General features: G+C 31.7%; 2 protein-coding genes across 2 annotated transcripts; both read right to left on the reverse strand.

The window, feature by feature from the left end:
* Positions 1-677: 677 nt before the first annotated feature.
* Positions 678-3,028, reverse strand: LOC106404273 (probable mitochondrial import receptor subunit TOM40-2). Its single transcript, XM_048781845.1, is given in 11 exon segments — positions 678-943; positions 945-1,054; positions 1,151-1,234; positions 1,310-1,378; positions 1,482-1,583; positions 1,799-1,891; positions 1,977-2,027; positions 2,123-2,218; positions 2,309-2,411; positions 2,501-2,582; positions 2,902-3,028. Coding segments are annotated over 11 exon segments (1,050 nt in total). The 3' UTR covers positions 678-810.
* A 2,046-nt stretch (positions 3,029-5,074) lies between these two features.
* On the reverse strand, positions 5,075-9,321 carry LOC125610103 (protease 2-like). Its single transcript, XM_048781846.1, has 11 exons — positions 8,947-9,321; positions 8,101-8,384; positions 7,815-8,009; positions 7,354-7,700; positions 6,849-7,140; positions 6,413-6,571; positions 5,977-6,342; positions 5,821-5,886; positions 5,685-5,733; positions 5,413-5,536; positions 5,075-5,291 (listed from the first exon to the last, which is right to left on the reverse strand). Exons 1-11 carry the CDS (start codon positions 9,290-9,292, stop codon positions 5,213-5,215), a joined length of 2,307 nt encoding a protein of 768 aa, XP_048637803.1. The 5' UTR covers positions 9,293-9,321; the 3' UTR covers positions 5,075-5,212.
* Between the last annotated feature and the right edge of the window lie 10,077 nt (positions 9,322-19,398).

Genomic DNA, 19,398 nt, shown 5'->3' on the forward strand with positions numbered 1-19,398 from the left:
GATTGATTAATTTAGTTAGATACGCTCAGACTTATATCAGCAATTTAAAAATTATATAATTAGAGGCCATTTTAAAACGAGTGTAAAATCTCAACGAAAATATATAAGTAAATAAATATATTTCGGAAAAAAATTTAAAAAGAAGAAAATAACATCAGCTGACATATTTCACCTTCGGTCCATTAAGAAAGATCTCAGCCCATCTTAAAATTTACCTAGTACCTCTACTTAAAAGTTATCTTAAACTAGTTATTGATTCTGCTCAATCTCAAATGATCTCCAAAACATACAAACTAGTTTATTCTTTATTATTATTTTTACTGAAGTGATGCTATTATTTATTGTTCTATTTTTGAATTTAAAATGATTTGTGCATTAATTTTACTATTCTCCAAATTTTAAGGATATTATAAACAAACAAAAATTCTTAGTTTATGTTTGTTTAACATGTAAATGTAAAGTAAAACAAAGGGTGTAGTTATCGCAATTCATGGCTTAGATATGTGAGTTCAGTGCTTAGATATAAATTATTTTGTTAATTCTTTTTAAAGACTGTTTCTAGTGTCGGTATAAGATTTATATTGCAAGAACACAGAAAAGAAATAATCAAAAGTTAACACACATTAGATTAAAAAACGTACTGGGATTGAGGAAACCTTCTTGCCTAGTAGTATATTCTTTTGGAAGCAATACACAAAAACACTTAAAACCTTAAACAAAGAGTGTGTGAGAGAGAGAGGGAGTGCCTCACAGTCACTTTCCTAAGCTGATAACTCTTTGAGGATAAACAACGCCTAAAGAAAATAAAATCTAGAGGCCTTCGTATTTAACACCCAAACCAAACTTGTAATCCGTCTTCACATGATCAACCTGATTATTCAAGAAAATGGTCCTTTTAATAAACCAATCATTATAACATTCATGACCATGAAACCGCATGCTTAGTTATTTTCTTTACCTCAGCGCATAGAAGCAAACCAAGTCCAGGACACAATTGTTCTTCCACGTGAGCAAAGACAACACCATTAGAATCGATCTTTCCTCTTACTCGACTCTAAAACCAAACCCCAACAAGAAAAAAAAACCAAGTTAGAACATTTCTTTTTTTGTTTGTTATTTCAAGACTCCAACAGAAAAATGCACTATGTACCTGTCTGAACATCAGGTCATACCCAACACTACCTGCACCATCTCTTAACATAAAACTGTAAAAGAATTCTGCTGCTAAAGAGATCTGAATACAAAGAAAAAAAAACATCATGAGTTTTTAGCTTATCCACTCAATAAAGATGAGACTGGAATGTTTTACCTTGTCTGTAACTTTATGAACATAGTTCATGATAGCCACACCAGAGGAAGCAACTTGCCCAGAGGCAACCTGTTTGTAAAATATAATATTGAAAGTTAGCTTGAAGATCAAAAGAAAAGAACATTGAGAAGTTTTTACAAATTATTCTGATTTGGAGAAGAAAGCGTTGTACCATTTTATCAGTCTCGTATCTAGCCACATAACCAACAACCGACTTCCTATGCTCACTAAGATATAAAACCTCGCCACCTAAAGATAGCTTGGGTGTGACATGCTGCAATAAAAAATATATATATTCAATTCACAGTGGAAAGAAAAAGAGTTAATATTTTAGTAACTAACAAAAGGTTATCTATCTAATGCTTGACAAAAGCGTTGTACCTTTTCTTGTAACTAACAAAAGGAAAGATTGATCACATCTCAGTACATAACAACAATACACTTAAGATGGTAAAGCGTAATAGCAAGGACAAGTAGTTAATTTCACACCTGAATATAGTTAGCTCTGAACAGGGAACTGGTTCCAGGCTTAAACTGATTCTTGTAGTTTCCAAGCTGAAACTGAGTTCTATAGTCGGACCCCTACAAAACATAATGTGACAATCTAAAAGAATCAAACATGGTTCATAGATATAAACAAAAATATTGAACAGAGATAACTACGCACCTTGTAATCAACGGTGAACACGCCTTGTGACTGATCTAGCTCATTTATCAGCTGGCAGCGAGAAAAAAAAAGAATATGGTTATAGACAAAAAAAAAAGAGAGGCTAATTAGAGCAGAAGAACAACACAATATGAAACTTGTTGTACCTGAGCAGTAGTCTTGATGGTGAAGTTCTCCTTTAAAACGCTATTGAATCTCGCAATAACTGTACCATCCATCATGAGCCTCCCGTCAAGCATCAACTGGTTTACAAGTTGGTAAATGTTAAATTATAACTTGTTGATGACAAACAGAATAGTAAAATACCACAAACAAACAAAAAGTATATACACCTTTGGGTCAATGAGATTTGCACCAAATTCATAACTGGAAGTTGGAGTCTTGAAAATATGCTGAGATCGTTCAGCTGGAAATTCACTGTTTCCCATCAGTAAGCTGTTTTTGAAAAAATCAACTCACAAGCTTAGTTACTTAGGACACACAAATATGCTTCTTCTTTTTTTTAAAACGAAAACTCAATGTACCTATGAATAAGAGAAAACTTGTGGTTCATCCTCTTGGTGTAGTCGAGGCGAAAACCCTCAAAGAGTTCTGGCTTTAGAGACTCTGCAAAAGTGAAATCAAAACTCACACAATCTCACTTAAGGATATATAATGCTTGAAAAGTATAAGAAATACCCCACCCAAGTCAAAGTGTGACAAAACCATTAACAAGAAACACGTCAAAGTTCATAACCTTAAAGTTATGGCAAAACCATTAACAAGAAACAGGTTAAAGTGTTATCTATAGGTTTAGAAGAGCGGCATAAGTCTTAAAGAGCAACACCTATTTCGATTTAGGTTTCCAAAAGTAGAGAGTAAAAGAAAGACCCATAAATCAGAAACCCAAGAAGACAGAGAGAGAGTGTCTTGTGTGGTACTCAACTGGTAGCTTCGAGGTGGATATCTTCGTAGGGTTTAGGGCAAGGGAGGTTTGCGTAGTCCACTTTCTCTTCGATTTTGGTCTTCGAGTGGAACTGTGCTGTCACATTCGGTGATGCAAAGCCCGCCATAGTTGCTGCACACTTGTTCGAAAAGAGAGGAAAGTCTGAGGGATATTAAAACTAAGCGACGAAGACGGAGGAGGAGACTCGGTTATTAAGGGTTTTGTCTTTGTTTTGAGATATATGCGTGTGCGCCAAGGGTTTCGTTACCTTCCTTATTTGGACTGACCCAGTTTCCTTTTTTACTTTCCTTAAATGGATACGTCTGGTCGTACCCGAATCATTTTCGGACCCATTTACTTAAGAGTTTAAGACATAAACATATGAAAATTGGAGGTTTTTTTTTTGGTCCACCATCGCAACATAATGCATTTTTCCACACATGACAACAGATCAAAAGGTTTGGAATGTTATATTGTCATGAAAACTTCATAGGCATGCAATTAGCAACGTTAAATACTTCTTAATACTCGGAATCAATCAAATCCATTTTAGAATAAAATTAGCAACACAGATTAATGTCTCCAGTTTAGACGGTCTTTTATACGTCTTGTAAAAGTCTTTAACTCAAGAACATCGTTAAGAAGCATTTCCAGACCATCATCAAGCCTTTTTTTTATACGGTCTTTTAAAAGTCTTTAACTCTTTATTAGCAAACGCATAAAAATGTGTCTATAAGAAACTTGAGCTTCAAGAAAGGAGCGCATAAAATAATTAAATGTTGACAAATTGAAGCTCATTTATAATATCTTACCAGTTAAATAAAATTAGTATTTTCATTTTATTTTCTAATAACTTTTAATCTTAATTTTTTTTTTTGAATTGAATGTTAAATTTAATTCAAAAAGAAAAAACTTTGTTACAACTATGTGTGTCCTTTCTTCTAAGGTTTATACAAGTTTTATAAAATCAATAAGAAAATCATGCTTCAGCTTATCGACCTCCTCGTCTCTTCCCATCCTTCTCAAACTCTACCTAGCTCTTACTCCTACTAGGCAGCCAACTCTCACTCCTACTGGATTTACCAGCACTCACTCCTACTGGATTTCCAGCTCTCACTCCTACTGGTTCTTCCCAATCAAATTTTAGCCTTCAAAAGTTTATCCTTTTCTCAAAACTGCAGCTCAAGTCCCCTTCACATGAAGTATTATCTTGTTGAAAACCAATATTGTAACCCTCCTGCCAGCCTCTTATCCCCTTTCTTTTGAATGATTGAGAATTTATTTCTCATGGTCTTGTCGATCAGCTTTGCAATTAGAGCATATGGAGAAGCAGCCTCCCCGTGTCTTCTTCGGTTTCTCTCTCTCCAAATGCTATGAACTGCAGTCTGAAATACATATCTGATAGTAAAGAGGAGCATTTTATCTTGATCTTCATCGACAATTATCCTCCTAATATCAGACCAGCTCGGAGTAAACCGATCCCTTAGCACACCTCTCGCTAGTTTCTCCCATATCTGCTTTGAGTATGAGCACTCAAAAAATAGGTGATCAACTGTTTTCACCGGTACTTGGCAGAAGATACAAGAAGTGTCAACACTTGTGGACCATTGTGTCATTCTATTTCCTGTTGACAGTCGGTCCCTCAAAGCGACCCAGACCACAAAAGAGTACTTCGGTGTTGCGTGTTTTAATCTTAATTTTTATATATCACAAATTTGTTAAAAGTTCATTTTAACTTCTTACCAATTTTATAACTAATGTATATATTTTTTAAACATACTAACTATAGCTGTCAATTTGATAAACGTATCTTTCAAAAATTTTGTTTGCTATATATCTTACACATAGATCTAATTATATAAATATTGGATTTGTTTATATGATATCCAGTTTTGGTGATAGATTTTAGGCTAAAATATATATTTACTTTATGTAATACAATTATATTTACAAATATGACATTTACTACAGATATAAATTAAAATTTAAAATTAAATATCTGTGCAGTCCCGCAGGTAAAAATAGTAGAATACTTTTTAACACTCGGAATCAATCAAATCCATTTTAGAATAAAATTAGCCACAGATATTAGTGTTTAGTTTCTAGATCTCTATGATCTCGCTCACGACCATCGTTAAGAAGCATTTTCAGACCATTGTTAAGCCTTTTTTTATACTGTCTTGTTAAGTCTTTAGCTCTTTTATTAGCAAACGCATAAAAATGTGTCTAGAAAGAATCTGAGCTTAAAGAAAAGAGCGCATAAAATAAATCTAAACTCTCTTAAGAGGCTTTTTTTTTTTTTTCTGATCACTCACACAGAAGCTGGAATCATGTCCAGAACTTTCATCATGAACGCAAACGTAAACGCATCTTCCTGAAGCTTCTCGAATCTGCATTATAGCATCAAACATGGGTCAATATCACATAGCAAAAACCAACCAACCTTAGTTTGAACACAACTCGAGTCCAGTACAAACGGATGTGTTTGTAATGTTGAGACTACGTTCATACCTCCCAGATTTGGAGAAATGTCCAGCGCCAAGCTCACATTTGAACAAAAGCAAGTTGTTGTCAGTCTTCATTTCTCTCAGTTTCGCCACAAACTTGGCAGGTTCAGAGTACATGACTCTTGGATCTGTTGGACAGACACAGTTACAAAAAAAAGGCATTTGCCAAGTTTTCCAATAAGAGAATCAGGGCAACATCGATCAGGAAATAACGTACTTTGCCAAAATGAGAAGCAATTTTGATTCCATATTGTATCTAGACAAATGAATGCTTACCATTTAACCCAGCAGTAACAAGAACATTTGGATAATTCTGCGCCGTGACCTGTTATATTGGAATAGATGCATCATCGCAGAGACCTTTCATGACATGTTATTGCATATTAATACCAAAAAGAGGCGATATACTCACATTGTCAACAGGGGAATATGACTTCATGTAGAAGTAGAACTCTTCCTTTCTTGGGTCACCCCACTCCTACAAATGATAGAAACCAACAAATAACACATGTAAGTAAGAAAGTATGTCATTCAATGTTTCAAGGCGCTGAACAAGTATCAAACGAACCTCCCATTCAGATGTAGTAAGCGGAATAGTTGGGTCCAGCATTGTTGTCAAAACGTCTACAAAAGGAACTCCAGCAATAACCACTTTGAACAAGTCAGGCCTCATGTTCAGAACAGCACCCATCAGCAAGCCACCAGCACTCCTTCCTTCGACACACAGTTTTTCCTTTGAGCAATACTTAAGTTCTATTAAAGACTCAGCACAAGCTATAAAATCAGTGAATGTGTTCTTCTTCTTCAACAGCTTCCCGTTCTCGTACCACTGCCTCCCCATTTCACCGCCCCCACGAACATGTGCAATTACGTAGATAAAACCACGATCTAACAAGGATAACCTTGATGCCTTGAAATATGGATCCACAGAGATCTGTAACGATGAGAGTAATTTAAAGCTTCGCACACCAAAAAAATAAGTGAAAGGACCATAAAAGCTTTACCTCATATGAACCATATCCATACAGCAGACACGGATCAGACCCATCGAGCTTTGCAAGGTTTTTGTTATAAACAATAGACATTGGAACTTGAGTTCCGTCAGCTGCAGTGACCCATTTTCTTTCTGTAACATAATTCGATGCATCGAAACCTCCCAATACCTGTAAAAATACAGCATGTTATCATAAAGATCAAGCGATGACCATGTCCAAAGATAAGGCAGCAGCTTATATACGAAAAAAAAAAACAAAATCGTAAAACCAAAGTAACAGCCAGAAAGATAGTGCGTTTCATGTAAATATGACTCGCCAGTCGCCACCATTAATGAATACGCTTATGCATTGAAAATTGAAATATTAAAATTCACAACTATATGTGCAGAGTGCATAGGTAACTGATCCAAATACGGGAGTTGGAAAGACTAAGTAGTTTACTTACTGTGTCAATCTTCTTGATAACAGAAGTACCACTATCCATGTCATAGTCATACACAGAAGGAGGTGTCTTCATCGAGCTGTAGCGGAACCTTATAACACTGGACGCAAATTCAGACTCTGTTGAGTCAATTGAATAGACCGGATCAACAAAGCTAACATTACGACCAGCTTGGAGTTTGTTCAGAGGCTCTCCCTCAGCGGGAAGCCTATGAACTGTTATCTTCTGCAGTCCTTGTTCACGCTCGAATACTGCAAGATGATCTCGAAAGAGCTGAATTTCCTGAATCTTTACACTGTCCATATCAAAAATACAGTGTAATTATTACCATATGGCTATATGATACAAGGTGAACTTATATTTAAGTGAATAATGCAGTATAAAACTCAATTAGCGATTGGAAAAAAATCGAAGAATATAAATGAGACTAAAAACTAGTTGGACTTCCTCAGGATTTTGGATATGAACACTGACAATGACAAAACAGATTCTAACAAAAATGGTTTACCTTTCTCTATGCGGAATCAGAACTGTTGTCTTAGATGTGTCATCAACTGAACAGGCCACCAGTTCTGAGTTGTAAACCTCAGTGCTCCTTCGCTGGATTAAAAAGTGGTTCCCTCGGTGGCTGACAGATGAATCAATGCCATCTACACGAGGTGTCAACACCTTGAGTCCATCCTGAGGCTTGGACACATCAAGCGAGAAGACAAATCTCGTAGTTTTGCTTTCGGATGCAACAAAAATATACTTATGGCTCTCAGAGGCATGAAGATCAAGAGAAAACATATCATCCTTCTCGTGGTAGAGGCATACATCACTGGATTGTTCTGTCCCCAACTTATGTAACCAAACCTGTCACAACAAATGTACGAAAATGACAACATGAAGTTTCAAAGAAACAGTATTTAATGTAATAAGAATAATTAATAGAGCAAAATCTAAATAAAAAATCGTTCAGAAGTAAACCTTATCAGGTCGCAGGATTTCGTCCATAGTAATGTAGACCAAAGCATCATTACCAGCCCATTCAAGATAACAAGTCAGTCCTTTAAGTGGTTGTCCTAATGGTTTCAGGGACTCAGAGTCGATGACATTCACTGTATATATCTCATCACCTTTTGTGTCCTCTGCATAGGCCACCAATTTATGATCTGGACTAGCCTGAAGACAGCATTAAAAGAACGAAACACAATTGTTAACGAAAAAAAACGCAGTTTTTGAAATCAAAATCTATTTTCCATAGTCGTCTAACCTTGAAGGCACCAATACTGTAGTAGTCATACTCTTGGGCCTTGATATTCTCATCCAATATGATATGCTCAGGAGGAGCATCTGGCCCAGTTGGCATAGTATCATAAACAGAAGGCTCAGCTTTGTTGTCAGCGATCAAACGCCTACAATGCTGAGCATATTCCTTTCCTTGAAGATTCTTCTTGTAGTAGTAGTAAGGACCCTTGCGTAGAGGCGCAGATATATCATCTTCCTTGATCCTCCCTCTTATTTCAGCAAACAGCTTATCCTCAAATTGCTTAGTCCCTGAAAAAAATTAAGTTCCCATCTAATTATCTCACAGCTTTGCACACTCAATGTATTATTCCTGAGCATTTGTAACTGAACCACAAATCCGAACCGGAAAACTTAAACCAGTGCCCGACCGGATCTATAGACCCAAAAACCAAAATAATACAAAATAGATAGACTAGTGGGGGTTATTGGTTAGTGTATTTTAATGGATTTGAAAATCCAAACTAAATCGACTGTTATTGGTATTATTGGTTTAATGATTTATAAATTTTAATTCAAATCAAGTGTGGTTCAATCATAATCATACGGATTTACTAATAGATTTGATTTCATGGATTTGTATGGACTTTTTTTGTTAAGAATACAAAGACTCAAATCCAAACCTTGAATTTATAAATCAATTAAAATATATAAACCAATAACACATCTTGATATTACTAGCCGGACCTTGATTTTTTAATCCAAAATTACAAATCTATTGTTAACCGAATCCAACCATAATCTATAATCCAAAGTATTATAAACCGAATCGAGATGCGAAAAGCCCTAATCCCTAACAACCTAACTAACTCACCAGACATGACGGAACCAGTGTAGTCGTTTTCTTCACGGAGGTACGAAAGCATATCGGGATTGCAACGAGAATCATCACGAAGCCAATAGTAATTGTCAACCCTAACGTCACCGAACATCTGCATCACGTGCTCCACTTTCTTCGCCGCGGGAGGGGATCTCGTTTCCGCCATGTCTCCCGACCGCAATGAGGAAGAACACAACCGTAGATTAGATCGGCGGCGAGGAAGAGGAAGAAGAGGAGGGAGGCAGGAGAGAGGAGCACCGAAGTTGAGAAGACGACGATGAGGTGCGAGAAAGTGGGAGCCAAGGGCAGCAGCAACGAGTCCTCCTCTCCTTACTATCATATCATTTACAGGTTTGGTGTTTATCTAGTGAGCGTAACACACGGGACACGAGTTTGTTATTAGGTTATCGGTTATTTCCGGTTTAGTTATACCAAATTCGGTTCACACTAAATTCCACAATTCGAACTCATTCATCACATTTTGGTTTGATTGTTTCGAACATATGATGTTACATTTTTAAATAAATAAACAAAGAAGTGGTGAATATATGATTACTACAATTTTTCGTAAAAATCAATTTCAATATATATATAAATATATATTATATATACATATATATTTTGATAATTTATTTTATATTTTATTTTAAATATATATATATACGCAACTCTAGTTATTAATTTATCACTGAACTTGAGAATGTTGGCTTTTCATGAAATTTTCCAGCCACAAATAATCTAAACCGAACCGGACTAAACCAAACAAACATGATAAAATTGGTGTCTACCCCTACAAAAATATTGAGTTTTTGGTAAATACTTTATATACTGAAGCCTATAATCTTTAGTGTTGTTTTAAAATTTCTACCATATTCTACATTTGTATTAATGTATGCTAAACTCTTTTTCATGGTAAATGAGCATCTTTCAATTGTTTTTATCAAATAATTTAATAAAACTTTATAATACTCCCTAAATCGATGGAATAATAACTAGAAAATTATTATTTTCTTGATAAACGGAGACGACAAAGGCTCCAAACCTCTTTGAACATCATCATATGTTAGTGCAGGATTAAACTAGGCATTAAAACAATATTGTCATATTTTTTGAAATTTTCTCAAAATCTATGGGCTAACCCCTACAAAAATATTGAGTTTTTGGTAAATACTTTATACACTGCAGCCTATAATCTTTAGTGTTGTTTTAAAATTTCTACCATATTTTACATTTGTATTAATGTATGCTAAACTCTTTTTCATGGTAAATGGGCATTTTTCAATGGTTTTTATCAATTAATTTAGTAAAACTTCATAATACCTCCTAAATCGATGGAACAATTATTATTTTCTTGATAAACGGAGAGCACAAAGGCTCCAAACCTCTTTAAACATCATCATATGTTAGTGCAGGATGCAACTAGGTATTAAAACAATATTGTTATATATTTTTTGAAATTTTCTCAAAATCTATGAGCTAACCCCTACAAAAATATTGAGTTTTTGGTAAATACTTTGTATACTGAAGCCTATAATCTTTAATGTTGTTTTAAAATTTATACCATATTCAACATTTGTATTAATGTATACTAAACTCTTTTTCATGGTAAATGAGCATCTTTCAATTGTTTTTATCAAATAATTTAATAAAACTTCATAATACTCCCTAAATCGATGGAATAACCACTATAAAGTCATTATTTTCTTGATAAAAGGAGACGACAAAGGCTCCAAACCTCTTTGAACATCATCATATGTTAGTGCAGGATGCAACTAGGAATTAAAACAATATTGTCATATTTTTTGAAATTTTCTCAAAATCAATGGGCTAACCCTTACAAAAATATTGAGTTTTTGGTAAATACTTTATATACTGAAGCCTATAATCTTTAGTGTTGTTTTAAAATTTCTACAATATTATACATTTGTATTAATGTATGTTAAACTCTTTTTTCATGCAAAATGAGCATCGTTCAATGGTTTTTATCAATTAATTTTGTAAAACTTCATAATACCTCCTAAATCGATGGAATAACCACTATAAAATTATTATTTTCATGATAAACGGAGAGCACAAAGGCTCTAAACCTCTTTGAACATCATCATATGTAAGTTCAGGATGCAACTAGGCATTAAAACAATATTGTCATATTTTTTGAAATTTTCTCAAAATCTATGGGCTAACCCCTACAAAAATATTGAGTTTTTGGTAAATACTTTGTATACTGAAGCCTATAATCCTTAGTGTTGTTTTAAAATTTATACCATATTCTACATTTGTATTAATGTATGCTTAAATCTTTTTCATGGTAAATGAGCATCTTTCAATTGTTTTTATCAAATAATTTAATAAAACTTCATAATACTCTCTAAATCGATGGAATAACCACTATAAGATTATTATTTTCTTGATAAACGGAGACGACAAAGGCTCCAAACCTCTTTGAACATCATCATATGTTAGTGCAGGATGAAACTATGCATTAAAACAATATTGTCATATTTTTTTAAATTTTCTCAAAATCTATGGGCTAACCCCTACAAAAATATTGAGTTTTTGGTAAATACTTTATATACTGAAGCCTATAATCTTTAGTGTTGTTTTAAAATTTCTACCATATTCAACATTTGTATTAATGTATGCTAAACTCTTTTTCATGGTAAATGAGCATCGTTCAATTGTTTTTATCAATTAATTTAGTAAAACTTCATAATACCCCCTAAATCGATGGAATAACCAATATAAAATTATTATTTTCTTGATAAAAGGAGAGCACAAAGGCTCCAAACCTCTTTGAACATCATCATATGTTAGTGCAGGATGCAACTAGGCATTAAAACAATATTGTCATATTTTTTGAAATTTTCTCAAAATCTATGGGCTAACCCATACAAAAATATTGAGTTTTTGGTAAATACTTTATATACTGAAGCCTATAATCTTTAGTGTTGTTTTAAAATTTCTACCATATTCTACATTTGTATTAATGTATGCTAAACTCTTTTTCATGGTAAATGAGCATCATTCAATTGTTTTTATCAAATAATTTAATAAAACTTCATAATACTCCCTAAATCGATGGAATAACCACAATAAAGTCATTATTTTCTTGATAAAAGGAGATGACAAAGGCTCCAAACCTCTTTGAACATCATCATATGTTAGTGCAGGATGCAACTAGGCATTAAAACAATATTGTCATATTTTTTGAAATTTTCTCAAAATCTATGGGCTAACCCTTACAAAAATATTGAGTTTTTGGTAAATACTTTATATACTGAAGCCTATAATCTTTAGTGTTGTTTTAAAATTTCTACCATATTCTACATTTGTATTAATGTATGCTAAACTCTTTTTCATGGTAAATGAGCATCTTTCAATTGTTTTTATCAAATAATTTAATAAAACTTCATAATACTCCCTAAATCGATGGAATAATAACTATAAAATTATTATTTTCTTGATAAACGGAGACGACAAAGGCTCCAAACCTCTTTGAACATCATCATATGTTAGTGCAGGATGCAACTAGGCATTAAAACAATATTGTCATATTTTTTGAAATTTTCTCAAAATCTATGGGCATCGTTCAATTGTTTTTATCAATTAATTTAGTAAAACTTCATAATACCCCCTAAATCCATGGAATAACCAATATAGAATTATTATTTTCTTGATAAACGGATACGACAAAGGCTCCAAACATCTTTGAACATCATCATATGTTAGTGCAGGATGCAACTAGGCATTAAAACAATATTGTCATATTTTTTGAAATTTTTTCAAAATCTATGGGATAACCCTTACAAAAATATTGAGTTTTTGGTAAATACTTTATATACTGAAGCCTATAATCTTTAGTGTTGTTTTAAAATTTCTACCATATTCTACATTTGTATTAATGTATGCTAAACTCTTTTTCATGGTAAATGAGCATCTTTCAATTGTTTTTATCAATTAATTTAGTAAAACTTCATAATACCGCCTAAATCGATGGAATAACCAATATAAAATTACTATTTTCTTGATAAACGGAGAGCACAAAAGCTCAAACCTCTTTGAACATCATCATATGTTAGTGCAGGATGCAACAAGACATTAAAAAAATATTGTCATATTTTCTGAAATTTTCTCAAAATCTATGGGCTAACCCCTACAAAAATATTGAGTTTTTGGTAAATACTTTATATACTGAAGCCTATAATCTTTAGTGTTGTTTTAAAATTTCTACCATATTCTACATTTGTATTAATGTATGCTAAACTCTTTTTCATGGTAAATGAGCATCTTTCAATTGGTTTTATCAAATAATTTAATAAAACTTCATAATACTCCCTAAATCGATGAAATAACCTCTATAAAGTTATTATTTTCTTGATAAACAGTGACGACAAAAGCACCAAACCTCTTTGAAAATCATCATATGTTAGTGCAGGATGCAACTAGGCATTAAAACAATATTGTCATATTTTTTGAAATTTTCTCAAAATCTATGGGCTAACCCCTACAAAAATATTGAGTTTTTGGTAAATACTTTATATACTGAAGCCTATAATCTTTAGTGTTGTTTTAAAATTTCTACCATATTCTACATTTGTATTAATGTATGCTAAACTCTTTTTCATGGTAAATGAGCATCTTTCAATTGTTTTTATCAAATAATTTAATAAAACTTCATAATACTCCCTAAATCGATGGAATAACCACTATAAAGTTATTATTTTCTTGATAAACGGAGACGACAAAGGCTCCAAACCTCTTTGAACATCATCATATGTTAGTGCAGGATGCAACTAGGCATTAAAACAATATTGTCATATTTTTGAAATTTTCTCAAAATCTATGGGCTAACCCCTACAAAAATATTGAGTTTTTGGTAAATACTTTATATACTGAAGCCTATAATCTTTAGTGTTGTTTTAAAATTTCTACCATATTCTACATTTGTATTAATGTATGCTAAACTCTTTTTCATGGTAAATGAGCATCTTTCAATTGTTTTTATCAAATAATTTATTAAACTTCATAATACTCTCTAAATCGATGGAATAACCACTATAAAATTATTATTTTCTTGATAAACGGAGACGACAAAGCTCCAAACCTCTTTGAACATCATCATATGTTAGTGCAGGATGCAACTAGGCATTAAAACAATATTGTCATATTTTTTGAAATTTTCTCAAAATCTATGGGCTAACCCCTACAAAAATATTGAGTTTTTGGTAAATACTTTATATACTGAAGCCTATAATCTTTAGTGTTGTTTTAAAATTTCTACCATATTCTACATTTGTATTAATGTATGCTAAACTCTTTTTCATGGTAAATGAGCATCGTTCAATTGTTTTTATCAATTAATTTAGTAAAACTTCATAATACCCCTAAATCGATGGAATAACCAATATAAAATTATTATTTTCTTGATAAACGGAGAGCACAAAGGCTCAAACCTCTTTGAACATCATCATATGTTAGTGCAGGATGCAACTAGGCATTAAAAAATATTGTCATATTTTTTGAAATTTTCTCAAAATCTATGGGCTAACCCCTACAAAAATATTGAGTTTTTGGTAAATACTTTATATACTGAAGCCTATAATCTTTAGTGTTGTTTTAAAATTTCTACCATATTCTACATTTGTATTAATGTATGCTAAACTCTTTTTCATGGTAAATGAGCATCTTTCAATTGTTTTTATCAAATAATTTAATAAAACTTCATAATACTCCCTAAATCGATGGAATAACCACTATAAAGTTATTATTTTCTTGATAAACGGAGACGACAAAGGCTCCAAACCTCTTTGAACATCATCATATGTTAGTGCAGGATGCAACTAGGCATTAAAACAATATTGTCATATTTTTGAAATTTTCTCAAAATCTATGGGCTAACCCCTACAAAAATATTGAGTTTTTGGTAAATACTTTATATACTGAAGCCTATAATCTTTAGTGTTGTTTTAAAATTTCTACCATATTCTACATTTGTATTAATGTATGCTAAACTCTTTTTCATGGTAAATGAGCATCGTTCAATTGTTTTTATCAATTAATTTAGTAAAACTTCATAATACCCCCTAAATCGATGGAATAACCACTATAAAATTATTATTTTCTTGATAAACGGGGAGCACAAAGGCTCCAAACCTCTTTGAACATCATCATATGTTAGTGCAGGATGCAACTAGGCATTAAAACAATATTGTCATATTTTTTGAAATTTTCTCAAAATCTATGGGCTAACCCCTACAAAAATATTGAGTTTTTGGTAAATACTTTATATACTGAAGCCTATAATCTTTAGTGTTGTTTTAAAATTTCTACCATATTCTACATTTGTATTAATGTATGCTAAACTCTTTTTCATGGTAAATGAGCATCGTTCAATTTTTTTATCAATTAATTTAGTAAAACTTCATAATACCCCTAAATCGATGGAATAACCAATATAAAATTATTATTTTCTTGATAAACGGAGAGCACAAAGGCTCCAAACCTCTTTGAACATCATCATATGTTAGTGCAGGATGCAACTAGGCATTAAAACAATATTGTCATATTTTTTGAAATTTTCTCAAAATCTATGGGCTAACCCCTACAAAAATATTGAGTTTTTGGTAAATACTTTATATACTGAAGCCTATAATCTTTAGTGTTGTTTTAAAATTTCTACCATATTCTACATTTGTATTAATGTATGCTAAACTCTTTTTCATGGTAAATGAGCATCTTTCAATTGTTTTTATCAAATAATTTAATAAAACTTCATAATACTCCCTAAATCGATGGAATAACCACTATAAAGTTATTATTTTCTTGATAAACGGAGACGACAAAGGCTCCAAACCTCTTTGAAAATCATCATATGTTAGTGCAGGATGCAACTAGGCATTAAAAAATATTGTCATATTTTTTGAAATTTTCTCAAAATCTATGGGCATCGTTCAATTGTTTTTATCAATTAATTTAGTAAAACTTCATAATACCCCTAAATCCATGGAATAACCAATATAAAATTATTATTTTCTTGATAAACGGATACGACAAAGGCTCCAAACCTCTTTGAACATCATCATATGTTAGTGCAGGATGCAACTAGGCATTAAAAAAATATTGTCATATTTTTTGAAATTTTCTCAAAATCTATGGGCTAACCCCTACAAAAATATTGAGTTTTTGGTAAATACTTTATATACTGAAGCCTATAATCTTTAGTGTTGTTTTAAAATTTCTACCATATTCTACATTTGTATTAATGTATGCTAAACTCTTTTTCATGGTAAATGAGCATCTTTCAATTTTTTTTATCAAATAAATTAATAAAACTTCATAATACTCCCTAAATCGATGGAATAACCACTATAAAGTTATTATTTTCTTGATAAATAGAGACGACAAAGGCTCCAAACCTCTTTGAAAATCATCATATGTTAGTGCAGGATGCAACTAGGCATTAAAAAATCATTGTCATATTTTTTGAAATTTTCTCAAAATCTATGGGCATCGTTCAATTGTTTTTATCAATTAATTTAGTAAAACTTCATAATACCCCTAAATCCATGGAATAACCAATATAAAATTATTATTTTCTTGATAAACGGAGACGACAAAGGCTCCAAACCTCTTTGAACATCATCATATGTTAGTGCAGGATGCAACTAGGCATTAAAAAAATATTGTCATATTTTTTGAAATTTTCTCAAAATCTATGGGCTAACCCCTACAAAAATATTGAGTTTTTGGTAAATACTTTATATACTGAAGCCTATAATCTTTAGTGTTGTTTTAAAATTTCTACCATATTCTACATTTGTATTAATGTATGCTAAACTCTTTTTCATGGTAAATGAGCATCTTTCAATTGTTTTTATCAAATAATTTAATAAAACTTCATAATACTCCCTAAATCGATGGAATAACCACTATAAAATTATTATTTTCTTGATAAACGGAGACGACAAAGGCTCCAAACCTCTTTGAACATCATCATATGTTAGTGCAGGATGCAACTAGGCATTAAAACAATATTGTCATATTTTTTGAAATTTTCTCAAAATCTATGGGCTAACCCCTACAAAAATATTGAGTTTTTGGTAAATACTTTATATACTGAAGCCTATAATCTTTAGTGTTGTTTTAAAATTTCTACCATATTCTACATTTGTATTAATGTATGCTAAACTCTTTTTCATGGTAAATGAGCATCGTTCAATTGTTTTTATCAATTAATTTAGTAAAACTTCATAATACCCCTAAATCGATGGAATAACCACTATAAAATTATTATTTTCTTGATAAACGGAGAGCACAAAGGCTCCAAACCTCTTTGAACATCATCATATGTTAGTGCAGGATGCAACTAGGCATTAAAACAATATTGTCATATTTTTTGAAATTTTCTCAAAATCTATGGGCTAACCCCTACAAAAATATTGAGTTTTTGGTAAATACTTTATATACTGAAGCCTATAATCTTTAGTGTTGTTTTAAAATTTCTACCATATTCTACATTTGTATTAATGTATGCTAAACTCTTTTTCATGGTAAATGAGCATCGTTCAATTGTTTTTATCAAATAATTTAGTAAAACTTCATAATACTCCCTAAATCGATGGAATAACCACTATAAAATTATTATTTTCTTGATAAACGGAGACGACAAAGGCTCCAAACCTCTTTGAACATCATCATATGTTAGTGCAGGATGCAACTAGGCATTAAAACAATATTGTCATATTTTTTGAAATTTTCTCAAAATCTATGGGCTAACCCCTACAAAAATATTGAGTTTTTGGTAAATACTTTATATACTGAAGCCTATAATCTTTAGTGTTGTTTTAAAATTTCTACCATATTCTACATTTGTATTAATGTATGCTAAACTCTTTTTCATGGTAAATGAGCATCGTTCAATTGTTTTTATCAAATAATTTAATAAAACTTCATAATACTCCCTAAATCGATGGAATAACCACTATAAATTATTATTTTCTTGATAAACGGAGACGACAAAGGCTCCAAACCTCTTTGAACATCATCATATGTTAGTGCAGGATGCAACTAGGCATTAAAACAATATTGTCATATTTTTTGAAATTTTCTCAAAATCTATGGGCTAACCCCTACAAAAATATTGAGTTTTTGGTAAATACTTTATATACTGAAGCCTATAATCTTTAGTGTTGTTTTAAAATTTCTACCATATTCTACATTTGTATTAATGTATGCTAAACTCTTTTTCATGGTAAATGAGCATCGTTCAATTTTTTTATCAATTAATTTAGTAAAACTTCATAATACCCCCTAAATCGATGGAATAACCACTATAAAATTATTATTTTCTTGATAAACGGAGAGCACAAAGGCTCCAAACCTCTTTGAACATCATCATATGTTAGTGCAGGATGCAACTAGGCATTAAAACAATATTGTCATATTTTTTGAAATTTTCTCAAAATCTATGGGCTAACCCCTACAAAAATATTGAGTTTTTGGTAAATACTTTATATACTGAAGCCTATAATCTTTAGTGTTGTTTTAAAATTTCTACCATATTCTACATTTGTATTAATGTATGCTAAACTCTTTTTCATGGTAAATGAGCATCGTTCAATTGTTTTTATCAATTAATTTAGTAAAACTTCATAATACCCCCTAAATCGATGGAATAACCACTATAAAATTATTATTTTCTTGATAAACGGAGAGCACAAAGGCTCCAAACCTCTTTGAACATCATCATATGTTAGTGCAGGATGCAACTAGGCATTAAAACAATATTGTCATATTTTTTGAAATTTTCTCAAAATCTATGGGCTAACCCCTACAAAAATATTGAGTTTTTGGTAAATACTTTATATACTGAAGCCTATAATCTTTAGTGTTGTTTTAAAATTTCTACCATATTCTACATTTGTATTAATGTATGCTAAACTCTTTTTCATGGTAAATGAGCATCGTTCAATTGTTTTTATCAATAATTTAATAAAACTTCATAATACTCCCTAAATCGATGGAATAACCACTATAAATTATTATTTTCTTGATAAACGGAGACGACAAAGGCTCCAAACCTCTTTGAACATCATCATATGTTAGTGCAGGATGCAACTAGGCATTAAAACAATATTGTCATATTTTTTGAAATTTTCTCAAAATCTATGGGCTAACCCCTACAAAAATATTGAGTTTTTGGTAAATACTTTATATACTGAAGCCTATAATCTTTAGTGTTGTTTTAAAATTTCTACCATATTCTACATTTGTATTAATGTATGCTAAACTCTTTTTCATGGTAAATGAGCATCGTTCAATTGTTTTTATCAATTAATTTAGTAAAACTTCATAATACCCCTAAATCGATGGAATAACCACTATAAAATTATTATTTTCTTGATAAACGGAGAGCACAAAGGCTCCAAACCTCTTTGAACATCATCA

The sequence above is a fragment of the Brassica napus genome, chromosome A6, assembly GCF_020379485.1.
Source record: "Brassica napus cultivar Da-Ae chromosome A6, Da-Ae, whole genome shotgun sequence".
NCBI classification, from domain to species: Eukaryota; Viridiplantae; Streptophyta; class Magnoliopsida; order Brassicales; family Brassicaceae; genus Brassica; species Brassica napus.

Coding starts and splice junctions, on each gene's coding strand:
- LOC125610103 (XM_048781846.1), bottom strand. CDS start 9,292: ATGATAGTAAGGAGAGGAGGACTCGTTGCTGCTGCCCTTGGCTCCCAC. Junction 7,141..7,353: donor CTGATTCCGCATAGAGAAAG/GTAAACCATTTT, acceptor TGATATGGACAG/TGTAAAGATTCAGGAAATTC. Junction 5,537..5,684: donor TGTTACTGCTGGGTTAAATG/GTAAGCATTCAT, acceptor TCTGTCCAACAG/ATCCAAGAGTCATGTACTCT.